Source organism: Scomber japonicus, chromosome 20 (genome assembly GCF_027409825.1).
Source record: "Scomber japonicus isolate fScoJap1 chromosome 20, fScoJap1.pri, whole genome shotgun sequence".
NCBI classification, from domain to species: domain Eukaryota; kingdom Metazoa; phylum Chordata; class Actinopteri; order Scombriformes; family Scombridae; genus Scomber; species Scomber japonicus.
The window spans coordinates 8,815,139-8,837,243 of record NC_070597.1 but is presented as its reverse complement, the minus strand read 5'-3'; the positions used below and the strand labels follow the sequence as shown (position 1 = coordinate 8,837,243).

The 22,105-nt window shown below is 40.2% G+C and overlaps 1 protein-coding gene across 1 annotated transcript in view; it reads left to right on the top strand.

The window, feature by feature from the left end:
- sdk2b (sidekick cell adhesion molecule 2b) overlaps positions 1-22,105 on the top strand; it is a 74,918-nt gene that overhangs the window by 30,232 nt on the left and 22,581 nt on the right. The window contains exons 7-27 of the mRNA XM_053341153.1: positions 1,187-1,270; positions 1,548-1,742; positions 4,280-4,396; positions 4,771-4,938; positions 5,279-5,381; positions 7,986-8,162; positions 9,182-9,318; positions 10,083-10,230; positions 11,268-11,408; positions 12,135-12,316; positions 12,904-13,019; positions 14,170-14,365; positions 14,767-14,865; positions 15,749-15,940; positions 17,896-18,017; positions 18,227-18,336; positions 19,287-19,437; positions 19,574-19,811; positions 20,710-20,825; positions 21,031-21,220; positions 21,662-21,760. Coding sequence (XP_053197128.1) covers positions 1,187-1,270; positions 1,548-1,742; positions 4,280-4,396; positions 4,771-4,938; positions 5,279-5,381; positions 7,986-8,162; positions 9,182-9,318; positions 10,083-10,230; positions 11,268-11,408; positions 12,135-12,316; positions 12,904-13,019; positions 14,170-14,365; positions 14,767-14,865; positions 15,749-15,940; positions 17,896-18,017; positions 18,227-18,336; positions 19,287-19,437; positions 19,574-19,811; positions 20,710-20,825; positions 21,031-21,220; positions 21,662-21,760 — 3,081 coding nt within the window. The remainder of the gene's footprint in view (positions 1-1,186; positions 1,271-1,547; positions 1,743-4,279; positions 4,397-4,770; positions 4,939-5,278; positions 5,382-7,985; positions 8,163-9,181; positions 9,319-10,082; positions 10,231-11,267; positions 11,409-12,134; positions 12,317-12,903; positions 13,020-14,169; positions 14,366-14,766; positions 14,866-15,748; positions 15,941-17,895; positions 18,018-18,226; positions 18,337-19,286; positions 19,438-19,573; positions 19,812-20,709; positions 20,826-21,030; positions 21,221-21,661; positions 21,761-22,105) is intronic.

Here is a 22,105-nt window from a genome sequence, read left to right as displayed (position 1 = left end):
AGCAGGTTTAGTCAAACACAAATAATAATACTATTTCAGTTGCTACTTTTACAATGGCTCTTGAGGACAAACATTACATATAAAAAAGAAAGCATAAACATTATGGAAATGTGCTCAAGCAGTGATGGGAACGCTTCAGTGTCTTTGCTGCTTCTATGTGAAAATACATTGATATTTCTTTTGTCTCATACTTTGTGTTTTTATACATCTCACATTCATCTTATTTTTTTGTTTTTTTTACTGCATTTATCTTTTATATAGAATATATTTTAATGATTGAATCATTTCAGGATTTCAAGGACGTTTCATTCATGTTCATGATTCTTTTCAGAGCTTCTTTTTTTATTATGCACAGTATAAAGGCAAATAATGTGATGGTGCAGTGAGGGTTTTTTAATGAACATCGCTGTTGACTGCTGAGTGTTGTGGATTGTTGGATTGTTTGATTGATGTTGATGTGTTGCTTTGCTCTTAACATGTACTACCTGAGTCTGTATGTTTCCTTGCTGTATGTTGGCAGGTGACATTTAATTTCCCCTTCAAGGGATTAATAAAGTACTTCTTATCTTATCTTATAATACTATAATAATTGCTGCCTGCTGTATTAAAAAACAGTGTTTCAACATTTGACTACATACATCAGGCAAATGTGTGAGTCTACTTGGTATGAAATTCATATTAATATTACTATTCTCATTATATTAATCTGGCAAAGGTATGGCTGTGAAGTTGTGAGGCAATGAGCAGAAAATGTTATTGATTTAAAAGGTAGAAAACTCATGGCTGGCCTGAAGAAACTGTTTAATAGCATTGCTTGAGTCACTTTCATCCATCCCACTGAAATACTTTGATGTTTTCAAGGTTGTGATGTGATTCAAAGCACAAGGTGCGGTGAACTTTTCCCTTGATACTGCTAACTTGAGCCTTTTTCCTCTCCCCATGACTTTGATGGAAACATTTTTTTTTTTTTTTAAATGATCTATTTCATGAAACTACTGTATAATTTAATTATTTCCAGCTACGCTATGAAGAGTTTTGCCCCCCATCATTATATTTTATAGCACAAGATATTTACAGTTCAAGCTTTGGTGATTACAGCTACACGTTTGAAGTTACATCACTTCAAATCTGTATTGTGTGTTTCGTTATTTATCATTGTGCCTTTTCTTTTCACTTTGTCCCTCAGAGCCACCACAATTTATTAAAGAACCAGAGAAACACATAACAGCTGAAATGGAGAAGGTTGTAGACATACCCTGTCAGGCACGAGGTGAGCACTGTGTATGTGTGTGTGTGTGTGTGTGTGTGTGTGTGTGTGTGTGTGAATATGTACAATGTGTGTGCATTTTAATACAAGAATGTCATATTTTATTAAGTAATCACTTGTTAGAATATTTTTAAAAGTATGTTGTTCTAAACATATATTGAAATATTATATTTTTAATGTTTAACTAATATTTCAACTATTCTATGTGATTCTATGCAGAACATTTCTAAGTATAATGTACAAACAATAAATAAATCTCACCCCAATTCACCCTCTGCAGGAGTCCCCCAGCCTGATATTGTGTGGTATAAGGATGCTTTGCCCATTGACCCAGTGAAAACACCCAGGTACCGGGTGCTGGTTGGAGGCAGCCTGCAGGTCAATGGCCTCCTGCCTGATGACACCGGGATGTTTCAGTGCTTTGCCAGGAATTTGGCAGGAGAAGTCCAGACTAACACATACCTGGCTGTTACCAGTGAGTGCTTTCTATAGATAATTACTGTTATCAAAGTACAATGTTGTTGTTTTTTTCAACTCATCATTGACCTTTTGTATGAAATCGTGTAAAATTCTCACACAATTCTCCCAAGCCCCTTGTCACAGTCAGAAAATACTATGTGTAATTGCTGTACAAAAGTGGAATGGAATTCCAACCTAGACGGAAGGAGAAGAGTAGGAGCTATTTGCTGCCTTAAGTGGATTCAATTAAGTCAGTCAATTACTCACTCCAAAATAATTACAACTTAGTGTGCGTTGTGTTAGATGCAGAGTCTCAGACCGGCCAGGATCTTTGGTGGCGCCATTTATTCTCACAATAGAAATAAGTGACAAAACCCTCCAGTCAATTAACATGAAAAACACTCAAGCCCCTCTCCCATGGAGTACAGCGGCAAAAGGGGGGATAAGAGACAAAATCAGGCATCCAGTCAACTACACAAATCAAATGACACAAAAAACATGTCAGCATACTGCACAGAAGATGCTTACCTCTCCCGTGGAGTACAGTGACAAAGGGGAGAGGCAGAAGCAGGAGATATGGACCCCAGGAAGAGTAGCTGTTGCCTGGGTAACAGTTAATGGGGATCCAAATAAACTAAACATAACTTATAGGGGGACCCATGGATGTGCATTCCACTTGACTGAAGGAGTAGCATATCACGTCTACAGAGATTTTGTGTAGCACATAACTGATTAACATTATACTCAACACATATATTTTATTGTACCTGCATATTAACTTTAACTTGAGGCTGCTACATACTACATCAGTTCCAGCATCATTACACTGGCTACCTTTAAAATTGAGGATTGATTTTACTTTTTTATAAGGCCCTAAATGATGATAACACCTTCATACCTCTCTGATTGCTTGTCTGAGAATGTCCCAAAATGTTCCCTTGAGTTGTTAAGTGAGGCTTATTCAATGTACCAAAAATGAAATACAAAAAAATTGTGATGAAGCAGCTTGGTGTTATTAATGCAGCAAAGGTTTGAAAGAAATTCCCCATCACAACTAAGATCAACAACTTCAGTAACCCAGTAATTCAGAAAATCAGATTTAAGAAAATTTGGAAAGACAAGAGAAAAGACAACAAGACATATCTGTATGTAAATCTGTACATGTCACAGCTGTCATTCACTTGTGTGCCGGCAAACTACACATACACTAAATGTATCTATGTTTAGAAAATCAAAAATACAGCAGTAAATTACACATAAACCTACAAATTTACCTGAAACTGTGTATGCCATGGCCATTTCTGCCTGTAATTCCCTCACAGCAGTCAGAAAAAAGAACCACCTACTCGTTGTATTAAGACCCGACTTACTACAAATTACTGTAATCAGTGTCTCATCACAGTAAGAAGCAACTAAACTGGGGAAATGAAATCCAGATGACAGCTGGTTTAAACTGCCTTGATCGTGTCGGTGAAAACTGGATTTTTAAAGAAAAGGGAAAAAAAAGAGTTTTAATTATGCAAAGAGACATACAGTAGAGAGACAGAATTGTACTGTAATACTATATTTGTCTTTTTCCCCTTGTTTCTAACTGAATCTGTCAGGAATGTGACATGTGATGATAATTGTAGAAAATATATAGTCTTTCTCTTAAATAATGTTCTTGTTTATGTGTAGTTTAGTTTACATTAACATAAAAAAATCTAAAATGTTCATCACCATTCTATAATCACCTGTTTTTTGTCGGAGTGTGTGTCAGGAATTTGAAAATCAGTAGTAATTTGACTCTTGCTGTGCGTCTATTTGGCAAGTTTCTGACATCTCATTTTCTTCACTTTGTCTCAGTTCCTGCTGCCTTTACTCTGTGCGGCACCACATGATCAGAATTCATGATATTCTCTCTGGCTAACTCACCCCCTTCACTTTGCTATCTCTCTCTGTCTCTCTCTCTCTCTCTCTCTCTCTCTCTCTCTCTCTCTCTCTTTTCTCCCCTTGACGCTTTCCTCTCTTCCTCTCCTTCCATCTAGATCTTGCCGTTTCCTCAACACATTCATGTCCCCACTCCTCCTTCTCTCCTATTCCCTGTGTCCTCAGATCAGCGCTGACAAACTCCCCCATTCCTCCTCTCCTCCGGGGAGTGATACAGTTTTCTGTCATCCTATAAAAGCTTTGATTTATTGCATTTCACAAATAGGGATTTTACTTATCTACATATTGCCTTTTCTTTTCTGTCTATGCTACTCTCTCATTCGTTTACCGCCCTCTCCCTCTCTCTATATCCACTATCTCTGTGGTTGCAAAAAAAAAAAAAAAAAGACCAGCTGCAGACAGAGGTGGCACCAAGGTGAAGGCTGTGTCAATCCGTAAAGAATTAGTGGGACAAAGGATCGACTAAACGCTGAGATGCAGTTGGCTGGTGCTTACAAGAAATACGTTTGAAGTGGGGTTTTGTCACAGACAGTTATTCGCTCACCTCTTTTAACCCTCTTACCTTCTCTCTTTACTGTACTGAGCCCTGTCTTTATTCTTTGTGTGTGTTTGTCTTACCCTCAGGCATTGCCCCAAATATCACAGCCGGACCCTCTGACAGCACTGTGATCGACGGCATGTCTGTCATCCTGCACTGTGAGACCTCTGGTGCTCCGAGACCGGCTATCACCTGGCAGAAAGGTCTTTGTTGCACACATGCACACACACACACACACAGACACAGACACACACACACACACACACACACAACTAGGGATTATGATGTATGTTATCTATTACACATGGGAGCATACTTGCCATGGCTTAACAAATAAAGCCTGATTGGATTCCTTTAGCCAGGATTTACCATGCACCAGGCTTTTCATGTTTGCATCCCAATAGCAGATCAGGAAAACACTGTCCTTGTTTTTCCTCGTGATCCGCCTTCCTCTCCTGTTCTGTCCCCACACATTTTTTTCTCCTCCTTTAAATTCTCTCTCACCTTTAAATATCCACTATTCACATGTCTCCTTTCTTATCTGCTTCTTTCTCTGATGCTTTTTCACACAATTTAGGCGAGCGCGTGTTGGCCAGCGGTTCTGTCCAGCTGCCCAGGTTCACCCTGCTCGAGTCAGGCAGCCTGCTCATCTCCCCCTCCCACATCTCAGATGCCGGGACCTACACTTGCATGGCCAGCAACTCCAGGGGCATCGATGAGGCATCAGCTGACCTCGTGGTCTGGGGTGAGTGTTTCGGTTTAGACGGACAAGGCCTTTCATATCCATTCAAATACACAAGTGGTTGAATATAAGTGATTCATCACATTGATCCCTGTAGCAGTTAAAAACAAAAGGAACTCAACAGTGGTAGAATTTTTATAGAGAGGCATAACTTTTAAGCAAGATTGAAAAACAAGGCTGTGTCATATAATCATATTTTTTTGGTCCAGATATAAAAGCACACAGTAATATAAACTGAAATGGGTTATCTAATTTTTATTCATTTATTTATTTATTTTTAGCATTGGTCTTTCTTAGGCTGTTTTCTCCTCACTCACTCACTTGTGAATCTTCTTCGTCACAGCTCGCACCCGAATTACCACACCCCCACAGGACCAGAGTGTTATAAAAGGAACTAAAGCCATTATGACCTGTGGAGTCACACATGACCCCAGTGTAACTGTCAGGTAAGGGTACACTCACAAACACTTTATCAAGTTTACTTATGTAGCAACCACAGACACATTATCGGAGGGGGGGGGGGGTGAAACTAAACAAAGGGAAGTTGAAACAGGTTGGTCGAGAGGTGCTTTTTACAGAGTAAGGATGGTGGTTTTCCTTTTTTTCCTTTTCTTTTTTTTCCATTTAAACAAGGGTTAACAAATATGTAGTTTCTGTTACTAAAAAAGGCTCAGTCTATAATTTTTGCAAGTTTACTCAAGCATGAATAAAAACTGCATGTATGCCAGACAAATTTCCCATTTCTTATGATACACATTTTATGCTCAAGTGATTATTTCCGGCATCAGCATGGTGTATATGGGATTAGCTTAAAATAAACTACCATGCCCATGTTGAACATCATGAAGGAACACGCTACCCAGTGCAGCGGTGTTGCTCATTCATGTGCCTTTAATAGTTAGTGGACAACAATCGAGCTTCAAGGCACAGACTCAGCTACATCAGGCTTTGGCTACACATGTAAGACTTTTTAGAAGGATGATGGTTTGGATCTTTTGGGTTGTGGGTTTTTTTTCACAATAAGAAAAAATATAGAATATATAGCAATATTTTTTAAAGGAGTCTACAGATAAAAAAGTTCAAAAATAACAAGTTTCAAAGTTTAGGAGGCATGTCGAAATCACACCCTCCTTAAGTTTTCAGCCTCTGTAGAGGTTCAGTGCAACAAGCCCTGATCAAAAAGACCTTATAGACTCTACTGATGCACGGGGGACCATGTAGAGCATTGCATACAAATCTTAACTCGGATTGACTGAATGTGATAGGGAGTTTTCAGGGACCAGTTCAAAAGCATTGCAGCTGGACCACTTCCAAATGATTCAAGGTTGTCTCTTGCTAAGTCAGGTGATACAACAGGCCAGATATAAAGACATGTAAGTCACAGATGCTACATTCCATTTCTACATCAACACACATTTTTCTGTTTGTTATCCTGTTCACCTGAACCAATGCACAATGTTTGAGCCATTTGGCCTATAGATTTATCATAAGATGCTCCATCATTACTTGCTGTATTGTCCTCTATACATTTGCTAATCAGTCATTTTAGCACCTGCCCTGAATGCTGTGTACCCAGCATGTAACCTAGACATGCAGTTTGTACAAAAGTAACCACCTACACACACCTTTTCTTTCTTTTTTTTTTTTTTTTTTTTGGGACCACTGATGTACATTTGTGTATCACTATAAGAAAGTCTTTCTCACACTCCTGCTGACAACTGCAAAATCAGTGCAGCACACAATCCTCATAACAGACGTTTTACTGAACTCCGAGCTTGTAGTCAACATCAGTAGCGATCAATAGAGGATTCTGTCCCTTTCTACTCAGAAAAGAAGACTACATCTGAGGCAACGTTTGAGCTGTGCAGTCTTCATGAATGTGAATCCGGTGTTTGATATGCAGCCGTCAGCCGCTATGATATGCATGCAGGGCAGCTCTGATGGCGAGTTTGAAGAGACAGAGGGGAGAAAGATGAAAAACCTCACTAATAGCAGGTTCTTCTCGGATTGTGGTGGAATATAAAACAACCCAACCGCAGTTTTCTAATTGCTTTACGGTCAAAAACAGTTAACCTACTATCTAAAGCTGTCATACATGCTTGTATCATAGTGCACATTCCAACAGCTGGTAGCTTAATGATGAATGGCAGATTCTAGAAATCTGGTTGAAACTATTTTTGATAGACATACATTTATTAATGTTCTTTCATATACTGTAGGCTACACGTTGTTTCTGCCACTGAGAGTAAGTCACCATTATAAAACACTAGCTATACAGTAAGTTTATATGGATAGAGCCACCCACTTGTTAGTCATACTCCACTTATTTGAATATTATTGCTCTGCTGCTATAATATAGTAAAAAAGAAAAGTACAACTACTACTACATGATACTTGCAGCTGTAACTGAGGACAATGTACTTATGAACGTGAAAGCCAAAAGTAATACATTATAGGCCTACATTAAGATGCTGCAGTGACCTCATTAATGAAGTCACTTTTTTATGATTAATCGATCGCATTTACTGACCCAAATGTAGGAAACTCAAATAAAACAGTTAAAGCAAACCAAAAAAAACACAGCATTCACCTACATTGAACTCATCTAAGCCTTATTTCGTGCTGCCCGGACAGATCTGCGTCTGTTCATATCCACTTGCATTCTTCTGTTTACTTTGTATGCAGACAGACTGCTGCTAAAATGTGTTGTGTGTTGCCTTTGTGTTCAGTTTGTCAAATCCAGTATTTGTCAGCCTGAATCATATTTCCATATTTCCCATTATGACATTTGGAGATTGCACTTTGTTGAGCAGCACTTTGACTGAATGCACAACAACATGTGTTTAAGAGCCAGGTTAACATGTTTAAAAGGAAAAACATTGTCACTGTGATTGATGTTTAAATTCATTTGAGAAAACTGATGCAGCTTTAAAATCGCATTATGTTGCAAGTCACTGATGCTGTAGAAGGAATGAAGATGCATATGAGAATTATGCTGATGATGGACAATACCAACATCAGCTCATCTTACTGGTGACTTTGTGTTTCAGGCATGTGTGGGAGAAGGAGGGTTCAGTGATCAGCGTCCAGTCCACCCCTCGCCTTCGGCTGGACCCGGACGGCACCCTCCACATCTCCCAAACCTGGTCAGGTGACATAGGCACATACACGTGCAGAGTAACCTCGGTTGGCGGCAACGACTCCCGCAGTGCCCACCTTCGCGTCAGGTAACCCTTCTCACCTTTTGTCACTAGCCTTGACTTTCTATTTACTCCTTTTTTTTTCTCTCCTCTATTCCTCTCACACTTGTTTCTCCAATATCATCGTGTGCAAAGACACAGGAAGGAACATGTTCTTTGAAGCTAGACAAAATGCACACAGACCAACGCCAGAACCAGACACATGTGCGATTACTGCCAGCCTATCACTGCCATTCTGCCTGTTCTCACTGACACCTCTGACTCATTTTCACTTAAATGACGCCTGTTCTTCTTCACCTCCCTTGTCCTCATTCTCACCCAACACGCTACCCGCCCCAGGGGACCCCTTCTTCCATTCCCTTTCTGTGATACCACACTCATACTCGCACAAACACTGCTGTATTGTTTTTGTCATCTCAGATATCTTTCTCCAAAAACATAGCCCTGCTACTTATGCTTTGGCACAGAGTGAGTCACTGCAGCTAGGGTATATTGAATATGAATGAGACATGTAACTTTCTGTTTGCCAAACTGACTGACTGACTGATTGTTTCTGTCTCTCCTTGTCCCCCTTTCGGTTGTCTTGTTGGCTGTCTGCCTTTTGACAGAGTTACCGTCTGTATCCGTTCATTGCTATACAGTTTATCTATCAATCTGTCTTTGCTTATCTGAATTTATGGCTGAATGAATTAATGATCCCCGGCACCGGCCTCACTTATTCATGTCTTTGTCTGTGCATTTTCTTCCTATCTGTCTCCTTATTCCTTTTCATCCAATTCTCCCCCTCTGGTGATATCTGTCTCATTTTTTTGTGTCCTGTGTGTCTGTCTTGACAAGGAACTGTCTCTGCTGTCTTGTCTTTCCACATTTCATCACCCGTCTAACTGATCTCTCTCTTATAAAACATTCAACTTTACTTCGAATTCACATAAGAGATACTCAGAGAAGACGGAAAATGTGCTCAGTAAGTCAATGGCTCCGTGGAGGGTTCGCGGTGATAGGGGAGATTCTTTTATTTATCAAAGTTCTCCCACTGTTCCCCACAGGCAGCTGCCCCATGCCCCGGAGAACCCTACAGCCGTTCTGGGCACATCTGAAAAAAGAGCCATCGACCTGGCTTGGGCCAAACCCTTTGATGGCAACAGTCCTCTCATACGCTACATTCTGGAGGTTTCCGAAAACAGTAAGTCATGTGATATCCAGATATTTCCAGCCACATATCCATCTCCATCTCCATCTATCGCATCTTTCTCTACTGCTTATACTTTGTAATCTCGGTGTCAGTTTACACACCTTTAAGATTTATTTATAAATGAAATGATTTATATTTAGTTTGGTTTGGGGGAGAAGGAACTCAGCTCTTGGCATCAACATTGCAACAATGAGTGAAAGAAGATGTTAAATGTTGTTTAGTGTTTTGTTATGTGGGTTTTTTATTTCTTCTTCCAAGCAGCCTGGCTTCTGTGATGCCTATTTCCCAGAAGAGCTTAAGTGCAAAGCACATACAGCAAATAACTTGAAAAAGAATTTAAGAGCATGATCAATAAGAGTAATTAAGAATGTCCATCAATGCCTTTAATCTCAAGTTGTATATATAAACTACACTACAGTCTATCTCATGTTCAATTTAAGTGTATGCACTGTAGAACTGTGTTTGGCTCATAACCAGCAGCACATTGTGTTCGTACTATTCTCATTTCCCAGCATGACTTAGTTTATTTAATGAGTTTGAATTTTAAAATGTGACCTGCCATGACAAAATGATTGCAGGCATGAAAGTGAAAATCCTATTTGAACATCAATGAAATTGCTACAAAACGTTTGACTTGTTCCTTACAAAAAATCTTTAATTTTAAGGGAAGTTAAGGTGAATGATGAGTATTGAACAAGATGTGTGTACATGCGGAACAATGTGTGAAATGTTTCACTTGATTTTCTCTGTTCTAGATGCCCCCTGGGCCATCCTGCTGGCCAATATTGAGCCAGAATCCATAGCAGTGACAGTCAGTGGTTTGATCCCAGCGCGGTCCTATCAGTTCCGACTCTGTGCCGTTAATGATGTGGGGAAGGGACAGTTCAGCAAGGAGACAGACCGGTGAGCTAAAGGACAAAATTCACACACATATATATAATATTTTCTTTGTATAGAGACATTCAAGCTATAATTCCTTGAGATAATAAAACATATTACTTGTTTCTGTGTAGGTAGCAAGCACTATGACAGTATTGTTAATTATCACATTGTCAAATTGGCAGTGGGAAATAAGAAATCGCAAACATTGTAAAGAATAACTTGGAACAGAGCTTTGTTGTTGTTAGTGAATAGAACTTTGTCATCATGAAGTAGGTTTCCTAGACAACCCGTTTGACTGATCCCTTCTGTCAAGAGTCAGTGAAGAGGGATATAAGCATTTAAGCCAACTAAAGCGGATGCGCACACACAAACATGCACAATCACATGTAAACACACACTCTCATACACACACACACCGACTCCCTCTCACATTCCTCAAGCAGCGGGAGGGATTTAGGTTTGAGGCGAGATCAGGTTTGGCCTCTCTGCGGCCTGACACAACTTTAAGCCCTCATTCTTCCCCCCTTTCCCTCAACTCCCTCCCTCTGTCAGTCTGTCACGCTGCCTCACGCTGCCAGCTCCCTAGCCAGAGGAGAGCCATGGGGGGCATCGTCTGTGTCATGCAGGGGGGCTGGCACCGTACGCTGTGTGACGCCATTTGGTACTAAGTCACCGCCACTGATCTCAGTCCCATCTCTCACACGCATCCTCTCCCCAGGCGCTCGGGGTATTTTTTGAGGGTAAATATACAGTGTTTAGCTGGCTGGTGGATAGCCCAGGCATGCTACGACTTTCTTAGCTGTGGGTGCTGCACATATTTTGGCAAAAGTACAAGAATGGTCATGGATTTTGAGATTATACAGGTACTTAGTCTTCAACTGATATGCCTCATTTGGGTTGTCTGTTATGTTATTTCAAAGCTTTATGTTTATAGGGTTTAAATAAAATGCAGCGCTGTGTTCATATTTAGAAAGGAAATGTTATTTTAATCCTATTTCTAACAGCCCTCACTTCATATCTCTGTATGTGTGTTTGTGTGTGTGTGTGTGTGTGTACAGTGTCTCTCTCCCAGAGGAGCCCCCCAGTGCTCCCCCTCAGAATGTTATAGCTAGCGGTCGGACCAACCAGTCCATCATGATCCAGTGGCAACCCCCACCAGAAAGCCATCAAAATGGGATTCTAAGGGGCTACACCGTTCGGTAAGGTCCCTGCTCATCCACCCCTATACTGACAACACACATTTTTTACTTCTTATTTGAAAATGGACTGAAAACTCAACATTCACTTTTGCTTAGTACAAGGTTTACCCTCATGTGCTGATATATTTTCAAACTGCTTTTTATAAAAGAATAATCCAATATTGATTTTGCAAGGATGATAGAGTAGAAGAAGCTGTGTGTATCTGCTCGTCTGTGGTTTTCTTCTGTGTTCTTCATTGATTGAGTTCATTTTGACCTTATATTCAGTCCATTATCTTAATATGGTGAGCTGCTGCAATTAAGTCACACACAATATGGTTCACATAAGGACCCCTACAGTGTCAAGTTAACAGCACTACATTTAAAAAATAATTCAGTGCAAAGAAAAGTAATATTTAATGACTGGCTTGACTTAAAATAAACTGTAGCAGCTCTATTAAGCTGAGTCAGCAATATGCCAAACTGACTGTAAATCCTGTAAACATGTAATTAGTTTGGTTTTCTGTCAGGGTTTTTATTCATCCAAATGAAACAGCAGGTGTTTTCCAGACAAGAGTCAGTTCTATCAGTGTTTTTTAATTGCTTGTTTACTAGTGCTTTGTCTCCCCCTAGCAAAGAGCATAGTGTACTGCAAGTAATGGCTGAGGCAAGATATACAGTACAACCTTACAGCCAACACACGCACCCTTAAGTCCAGCATTCAAATTGGATGCATTTGTATCTCAGGTACCGTCTCACTGGGCTGCCTGTGGACTATCAAATCAAGAACATTTCCAGCCATGATGTGACCAACCTGCTGCTGGAGGACCTCATCATCTGGACTAACTATGAGATTGAGGTGGCTGCCTACAATGGGGCAGGTTTGGGCACGTTCAGCCACAAGGTCACTGAGTGGACTCTGCAGGGAGGTGAGTTCTCTTATTATCAGTGTTACTGATCCAAAATGATAGCTTTTATATCAACAGTTGTCTTTCTTTATCATTGGATGTGTCATTTATGTGTTCACATTTATAGGTGTTATTTTAAAGCAAGATTTATATTTAAGAAAGATGAAAATACATTATGTGCAATGCTGGAATTAACTATCCTGAAAGTGCAAGAAAAGATTCTAATTGGTATCCAGTGTTATCTTTGACTGAAATTAACTATCGAATGTCAATGCTGACTGATGTTCAACTGCATTAGCATGAACTTTTCTCTGTAAGGACCACACAATGGTGTAACATCCGTCTAAAATCCATAAAGAGTTCACACAGTCACAAACAAACCCACAGAGAGCCTTGGTATTAGGTGTAGTGGCATCAGAAAGAGAGTGATGACAGTATCTGCCCTGACCTGCGCAGCAGCGATCAATACTGACTTCAAAATAAATGCAGGCAGACTTCCAGCCGTCAACTGAAATGGGCTTTCACACTTTTGTTTTTAGTCTCCTCATATCTCCTTTTTTCCCTTTTCTTCTATATCTTCTCTGTCTTCTTTTCCTCGTCCATCCCAGTACCAACCATCACACCGGGCAACGTGCAGGCCGAGTCAGTCAACTCAACAACGATCCGTTTTACGTGGACAGCCCCTAACCCTCAGTTCATCAACGGCATCAACCAGGGCTACAAGGTCAGTAGCTGCCATGGTGCCATCAACACTAGCCATCACTTCCATTGACAGAACTGTCAGAGCTGAACCTGTAGTATTACATATCCTGTGTAGCAAGAGGGAGAGAGAAGCCAAGGGGCAAAAGGTATTTGGTGCCGTAGTGAGTAATGAACTTGGTTCACTCATTTGTCAGTCTGAGGTCATTCTCTTTATCTTTGCAATCATTTTTTATATATTTTATTGAGAAGCTGAGTGCACGTAATGATGAATGTCTTCATTATTTTGTCATGGGCTGAATGTAGTCCATCTTTCAGTCTCCCGTGTATCCTTCATTGAAATTAATGTAGCCCCACAGGGAATCATGAAGCCAAATCCATAGGGTAGTTCTATTTTTTTTCTTTGACTCTGTTGAGACTTAATTATGTAATTGGGTTTTTTTTTTCTTCCCCTTTTGTCTCTTACTTCAATAGTGCTTTACAGGCCTTACTCAGCAGGGTGGAGGGTTCACTGTACAAACTGAATATTAAATACCATTTTTTTCCCAAGAAGAGACTAAAGGGATAATAAGAAGAATAGAGATAGAGAGTGTGAAAAGTAGTGGAGACTACTGACATAAAGAAAGAATTTCAGGGAGCAACCAGAAAAAGACCAATGGACAGAGAGAGAGAGAGAAAGAGTGGCAGACAGTCAAGCATCTATCTGTCTGAAATCCTCTTGCCAACTCTTTACTTCACTGGAAGCTCACTCACCACTTTGGAAACTGGAAAAAACCAATAGATCTGCCATTGGGACTCATTATCTAAGCACCTAATTGGTCAATCCAGGCCTCAATCTCCCATTTGTAGATGCTGTATGGTCTGCAATCAACATGCATGATGGGATGCTATCATGGCCCTCTTGAGCCTTATCTCCCTTTTCCCCTCCCAGCCTGCATTAGCGGAGCTATTCAGTCATTTGCTCCCAGTCAAAATCTCTTCAGGGCAGCTATGATGCCAAATAACTCCTCAGAGTAGGCAAGGACTTCCAGAGAGAGACACTACTTATAGTTTTGTGAAAATGAATGTGCAAGAATGATTACATAAAGAATGATTAGCTACTTTATTTTTGGCTCTCTCTGTAATTTTCGTCGCACTCACTTTTTTAAAATTTCTTTTTGTTTTTTCGGTTTTAGTTGCTGGCCTGGGAACCAGGCAGAGATGAAGAAGTTTCTATGGTAACAGTGCGACCAAACTTCCAGGACAGCGTTCATGTGGGATATGTGACAGGTCTGAAGAAGTTCACTGAGTATTACACGTCTGTGCTGTGTTTCACTACGCCCGGAGACGGCCCCCGCAGCCCACCCAAAGCATTAAGGACACATGAAGACAGTAAGTGACTTTTCTTCCACATATTTCTCTCTCTCATGGCAGAGAGGGGACACGAGCATCCCACAGTAACACATCCTTTGGGCAAGATCTATTATTCATGCAGAGAGAAGATGTAGAGAAGTGCTAATGAGTGAGTATTTTGTATCCAGCCAGGATCGCCATAATTGGGACTTGAAGATTATTGGTTAAGCTTTAATAATTCTTAATTTACCTCAAGTTGTCATCTAAAGTTTGTTTTCAGAAATTATCTTGTTTGTACTGATTTTGTTATGAACACATTTAAAATGCAAATGTTGTCACCAGTTTTTGGGTACATCTGATCAGTAATGAGCTTTTGCTGTTTGTCAAGTGGCTCATTTGCCTATTGGCCTTGCTCATTATTCTTGTTTGTCTCTGTCCAGCCCCCGGTGCTGTGGGCCACCTTAGTTTCACCGAGATCCTGGATACCTCACTTAAAGTCAGCTGGAGTGAGCCCGGCGAGAAGAATGGCGTTCTCACAGGTATATTTGCTAGCACTCCAAAATTATACTTGTAGTGAGGCAACAAAGGCGAGAAATAACAGTTTCTGATATTTACCAGAGCTCCACTGAAAGAGAACCAATGCAGCACCATGGCAGAACTGAAATATTACCTATTATACCTTGCTTTTTAAAAACTGCTTTTCCATAGTTAGTGAGGCAAGAGGATGTAGCACTTAAAATTTGGACACATTTGCTATATTCAGATGCCAAATACAAATGTTTTTTTTATGAGACAGCATGTATGTAGTTTCTGTTTTACCACACATCAATAGAGGAGCCTGTTTTGAAAAATAAAATATGAATTAATCAAAAAACTAAATATTTGGTCTCACCAGTGATTTTCTCTTCCAGTTTACATAATGGTCTTACATCACTTAGTATAAACTTTGAGTATAGAACACCCACCAGTAACACTGATATTCAAATGTTGACAAAGGTTGAGATTTAGCAACATATTGTTAAATGTTATTTCCAAAACATTTTAATGTGCTGCACTCTCCAAGGGGACAAACACTGACACGCCATGTGAAATTATTGATTTGGCAAGAAATGCTGCTTAATGCCTTATGCAATCACATGAAAAGAGCTGCTGGCCAAAGAGTAAATTGCATTAACTTTGAGAGGGTGAGCATGTGTGTGAGTGTGAGTGGGTGTACGATGTGTGTGTGCAGAGAGGTATAATCACAGTATGATTTAATTTGCTATATTCAATTTTTGATGAAGTTTATTTAATATTTTGGTTAGCTTGCCCCATAGCATGCGAGCTGAGTTGGTATTATAGTAAAACTGGCTGTCAAATGTTTTTTTTTTTCCTGAGTGGATTCTCAGTCTGTCTCTGTCACCCATCTCTGACTCGTCTTAGGCTACCGCATTTCGTGGGAGGAGTACAACCGCACAAACACTAGAGTTACCCACTACCTGCCGAATGTCACCTTAGAGTACAGGGTCACTGGACTCACTGCTCTCACCACCTACACCATTGAAGTGGCAGGCATGACCTCCAAAGGCCAGGGCCAGCTGTCCTCTTCCACTATTTCCTCAGGCGTCCCACCAGGTTAGTATGCACACAATCTACACATTCAACCTCAGTTTGACTATATTGCAAGAAAATAAACAGTTTCTCTTAGTCGTTGTGGTATCAAGGCACACAGTTATTTTTCCAGTGTGTGAGATATCTGCTTCTATATCAGTTTGTCAGAAGTGAATTCAATTTAATTTGTGGTGTTCACAGCACTGAAACTTTGAATTTGAAAAATGAGAATCTTGACATTTCTTTCCATAATCCACACATGTGACTGTCAGCAGTTTTCATTGGTACTTTCTTCCACTGAAACGGGTGTTTTGGAGATTTATTATTGTCCCTCCATAAAGCTAGGGGACCTGTAAGGGACAGATTAACCAATGAAATCGATGCAACACAGACCCAGACATCCTGCCTTTTAGACGTTTGTACGGGTCAAGCTCCAAAAATACTGGATGTTATATTTCCCACAGTCGTTCTTGAGTGTCTTTCATTAGATGTGGAGAGATGCAAATGAGACTTATCTGTAGCACTAAGAAAATTAAAAAATGTTGCACTAAAAGGTTATAAAGCATAATCAAATTCAACTAATTCACAAGTCAAAATTATGGGTTTCCATTTGTAACTTTGTTCATTTTTGTCCAATCCAATAAATACCTTTGGGTCTTTATTGAACCTTCCCTTCCTGCAGATTTAGTGTTTGACATTTAACCCGGTGAACTCACTCTACGTTGTCTGGCGCCAGACACAATGAAATCAAACCCCGGTCACCTCAGCTGGGACAGAACCAAAAAAATCCACCAAATACACGTATCTTGTCCCACACCAGTGAGAATAAAAGCTCCCAAAAGAGCATTAAGGACAATTACAGTGTTTAATTATTTCATATTTGCAAAATTGTGTAATAGAAATACAATGCCCATGTCAATTAATGGAGGGGCATTCACAGAGCCTGTACATCTGTGAAACCTGTGAAATGGCAGGCTGTTATATTGAGAGCAGGCTTTAGAGCAGCAGTTATAGTCCCCAGAATGGTGATTACTCCCATTTTGTACGTGTAAAGAAAACGCCTATGTGCCTGCAACTGTACTGTACGATCCAGCTAAAAGCCACCTCGGTAATCAGTCATGCAAATGATTTAGAGGTGGTAATTTTACCACGACACGTATAATCTGCTTTTCATTAAGGGTGAATACATACGCATTTGAGCAGTCTTAGGGGGAAAAATTGCTCAGTATGCCCATGGGAGTGATTATATCTTTTTAATATCAGGCCACTGTCCACACTCCAGTATGCCACGGTTTGACAGTAATATCTTCAACCAGGATTTATGTTAACTATAGTATATTGTGCTTTGGAATGGAACATGTAACGGTGGATTTAATGTTTATCTGGAGGGAAGCGAGGGGAAAGAAAGATAAAGTAGGAATTATTTTATGCACTAGAGCTTTCTTATACATACCTGCGTAGACACACCGACACACAACTACACCACCATATACGCACATAAGCAAGCAATAATATTCTTACCCAAACATGGTCTACCACTGTTCTTCGAATTTACTGTTTTCACTTTTGTTTCCCCTCTAGGATTTCTTGGGAATAATCCATTTTTATTGTTTACTCAGCTCAAGTGTAAACAGTAGGATATCAGATTGAATCGTATCTTCAGATAACTGCAGTGTAATTGACATTCATGGCATTGTCTCTGCCTGTGTACTATGTGTAAGCACCTTTTTCCAAATCTAATCTGCTTTTGCTGTCTTAGCCGAAAGTTGGAAGCACAAGATAGAGAATTATGTGAGATTGGAGATGTTAATTTGGGTGCAGTATCTGTACGGCCACAAGAGAGCGCTGTGGTAGATGGATTTTTCCAGGCAAAGCCTACAAACCTAAAACACCCTGTCAGAGGGCATCCACTGTCTTTTATCTGTTCCCTCAGTCTTTTTTTGTCTTTCTCAACTTTGACCCTTTCTGCCTATTCACAGAGCTCCCCGGTCCTCCAACCAACATGGCAATTTCCAACATCGGCCCACGCTCTGTCACCCTGCAATTCAAACCTGGTTATGATGGCAAAACTTCCATTTCCCGATGGCAGGTGGAGGCCCAGGTGAGACACATTTAGTCCAGGGCTGAAGTTCCATTTCCCTTAATCTTATATTATTTGATTTCCCTTCATCTTTTTTTTATTTTAGGTGTTTCAAGGTATTGAAACAAGTATGACTTACAGAACTTTGAAGAGTTTTTTTTCAGTGCTTTACTTTTTCTCATTGCCATTTTCTGCTGTGTTTGTCATGCTCTCTGTTGTCTTGGTCCTAGGTGGGTGTGGTAGGAGAAAATGAGGACTGGGTGATGGTCCACCAGGTGTCCAATGAGCCTGATGCTCGCTCCTTAGAAGTGCCAGGTCTCAACCCATACACCTTCTACAGGTATCTACTTCACCATGTGTGCCTCCATTTAACTGTAATGGGCATCTGTCGGCAACCAGGTTTTAGTTAACAAAAATGTGCCAGAATTAGCCAAGACACCCTAAAAGTTCATTAAAATAACATTTGTCACAAAGTTAACATCTATAAGGACCACAGCATCAGATTTGCTCACGAAATATACACAGCATAGCACAACACAGGCCAAAAACAGATACAGTTATCATATATGCATACACGACATATTCCATTATCATTGTACTAGAATGATCTTATAAAGGATGAACCTGATCATGACTTTCCCAGTATATTCTTAGCCAAAGCCTGATAACATGAAAATTAAGCTTGTGCAGATTGGGACAAAACAGATAAGGTGTATGTGTGCTGCAGTATCTCTGCTCTGATTCCTGCATATCACAGGAGTCTTATCTTATTCTCGTTTCCTTTGATTTGGGTAGAAACTTGTGATAGTTGGTGTGATTTTTAAAATGATTTTTTAACAGTGTTTGCATGATCATATTTTAATGATCAGATTCGCTATAACCAATTAACATTTCTGAGTCGATCCCTAAAGGCCCGCACCAGCTATAGCTCTCATCATTCCAAATATCACCACTTTACATTTCAGTAGAATTAAATGCTCATTTCGGATCAAAATTTAGTTGTTTTTTTCCCCCATCCATATTCAGGCTGCAACTCAAATGAACCCTCCACTCAGCATATTCATACTGTATTCATATTCAATTCTCTGATCTCTGTTCAAATGCAATAAGCCTCATGTAAGAAGATGCACGCTGCAAGTACTATGGTAATGCTGATGATTTTGAGCAGCTATCTCATTATGACATGCCAGATTCTGAGCTGTCATCTCTGTTGAAATGAAACAGGCAATTTGCAGAAGTTGCAGTAGAATAATAATGTATAATTATGTAATGTTTAACTCCAAACACCAGGTTCCGGATGCGTCAGGTGAACATTGTGGGCACCAGTATTCCCAGCCAGCCCTCCAGGAAGATCCAGACCCTGCCAGCTCCTCCAGACATGGCTCCTGCCAATGTCACTCTGCGCACTGCGAGTGAGACTAGCCTCTGGTTACGATGGATGGTAAGCAGGGATCTGCCTCTCCTGTGTATTAACTCTGAATTATCCATTACGTGTTAAACTACCCCAGACTAAGCAGTCTAGCTTGTTTTTACTCAATTTTCCTCACTATCCCCTGTTTTAATTTTCATTTGCCCAGCCTTTGCCTGAATGGGAATATAATGGGAATGCAGAGCAGTTGGGGTACAGGGTACAGTACTCCCGTGCAGGCTCACAGGGCCGAGCACTGACCCATGTTATTGCTGACCGCCTGGAGAGAGAGTTTACTATTGAGGACCTGGAGGAGTGGACAGAGTATGAGGTCAGGGTCCAGGCTGTCAACGGCATTGGGATGGGACCCTGGAGCCAGCCAGTCAGAGGCAGGACCAGGGAGTCTGGTGAGTCTGCACCTCATCGGCCATCCTCTGTGAAAAACACAGTTTGTTTGCATTTATGGAAATCTTCTGATCCAAGAGTAATAAACAAATATCTGCACGACGTTATTAGAGTTACTGAAGCACAGCATTTGTCTGCTCAGTTTCACCAAAGCACATAAATACTCCTTTGTTCTCTTCTGCTGCATGTGACAAAAAATATTGCTGAAAATGAAAGCACTTTGATTACTTTTATAATGCTATATTTGCAACATCTGCGCATAGTATCTACGTTATTAGTCATATCAGAAGTAACAAACGCACAGTTATGGTTTACACTTTGCCATATGTTAGATTTATGTGTGACCAGACTGTTTCCTGCTCAAATACCCTGCTAGACTCTTTTTAACAACCCACATCAATTCAAGCAAAGACACTTCTTTTTCTCTCTCGCCTTGCTTATGCCTTCACACCACTCTCCAGACACTGGGGTAGTGAGGAATGGAAGGAGTCTGAGAAAATTGAGAACACATGGACTCAAATGTGGAATTCCTGTGCTCCTTTTTCCACTCACTCTAGCAAATTCTTAGGAATCAGTGCATTATGTCCAGGGATGAGTGCCAAAGAGGAGAAAAGGCCCATTCTTGAGTTGTTTTTTTTCTTTTTTTTCTTGGGTAATTCAGTAGGTCTGGAGGGTATACCAGGATATGAGAGGCTATGTCCACATACAATATACCACACACAATATAACCATAGCAGATTACTCAAACTGCATCTCTGTCTCTGTCATATAAGACTAAGAGAGGAAGAGTAAATACACAAACACACATGAACCATGGGAAATATGTTTTCCAGAATATATGGCAAACAATGGACTCTTCAGGCATAATCATTTCACTTCTTTGATCTCTTTGTTTTACAGTTCCCTCCTGTGGGCCCACCAACGTATCCGCCTTCGCCACCACCTCTAGCAGTATACTGGTACGCTGGTTTGAAGTTCCTGAGCCAGACAGAAATGGACTCATTTTGGGCTACAAGGTCTGTCTGTGTTTTTTATGATTTACAGTTGACATTGATTTAGCAGTCTCTAATTGAAAAAGTTGTTAGAAATGTCAGCTATTTTTAGGCAGTAAAAGGATGACAGTGTGAGAGGACTCTACGTGTCGTGGTTTTTTTCTACTTAGCTTCCAAACTCACTTCTCCCCTGATGTCCCTTTATCTCCTGTTCTCCTCACTTTATCAGGTGGTGTACAAAGAGAAAGACTCTGACAGTGCAGTCCACTTCTGGACAGTGGAGGGCAACGCTACACACAGTGTCCAGCTGACTGGTTTGGGCAAATATGTGCTCTACGAGATCCAGGTTCTGGCTTTTACACGAATTGGAGACGGACGGCCCAGTTCCCCACCCATCTTGGAGAGGACTTTGGATGATGGTAGGGAAATGGGCTGAAGCATGAATTTGCAGCCATCTATTCAATTTTTAATCAATATTACCCATTTAACCCAGAGTTTGGTGTACAAAGTACATCGAGTATTAAAGTTAAATACTATTACATTTTGACAAGATTAGTGCATGAAAGATTCATAAAATATCCATGACACTTTTTAAGAAGTACCATTTATTTTTCTAGTCCCAGAAGTAATGTCTCATGGAACATTATTTTTTTGTTTTACATTAATAACCTTTCTGCTTTCTTAGGGAGATTTATAGTTCAAGTAAAGTTCACATTTAAATGTTCCATTTATTAATGTTGTATAAAAGCTAGTGGGCGATATATCTTCGGTTTCATGTGATATTTGGTCACCTAATGGGAGTATGACATCTTGTCTCAAGTTTTAAAGTGTTATAAATCACTTCTTTCTCTTTCCTGCAGTTCCAGGACCTCCAGTGGGTATCCTGTTCCCTGAAGTGAGGACCACCTCAGTACGGCTTATATGGCAGTCTCCTTCACAGCCTAATGGCATTATACTTGGTTAGTCATATCTAAAATGCTTTTACTCTATTTTTCATTTCTTGGTGGGATTTATTTATTTCATTTTTACTAGAAAATGGAAAATCTGATCTATAAACATCTGTATCTTTTACAGCTAGTATTAAGAAATGACTTGCACCAAATACTTCACACATATAAGCTTCTTTATTAAGATATAAAGGAGTGCCAGACCTAGACGTGTTGTTTGTTATGACATCCAACATAGTTTGTTAATGTTTTTTTATAACTTGATGGATTAACAATGTTAGTTGGGGGAAATCAGATCTTGTTATTTTCCGGCAGTGCTGTAAAGGGAGTTAGATCCTCTTGTTAGCTAGTAGGGGG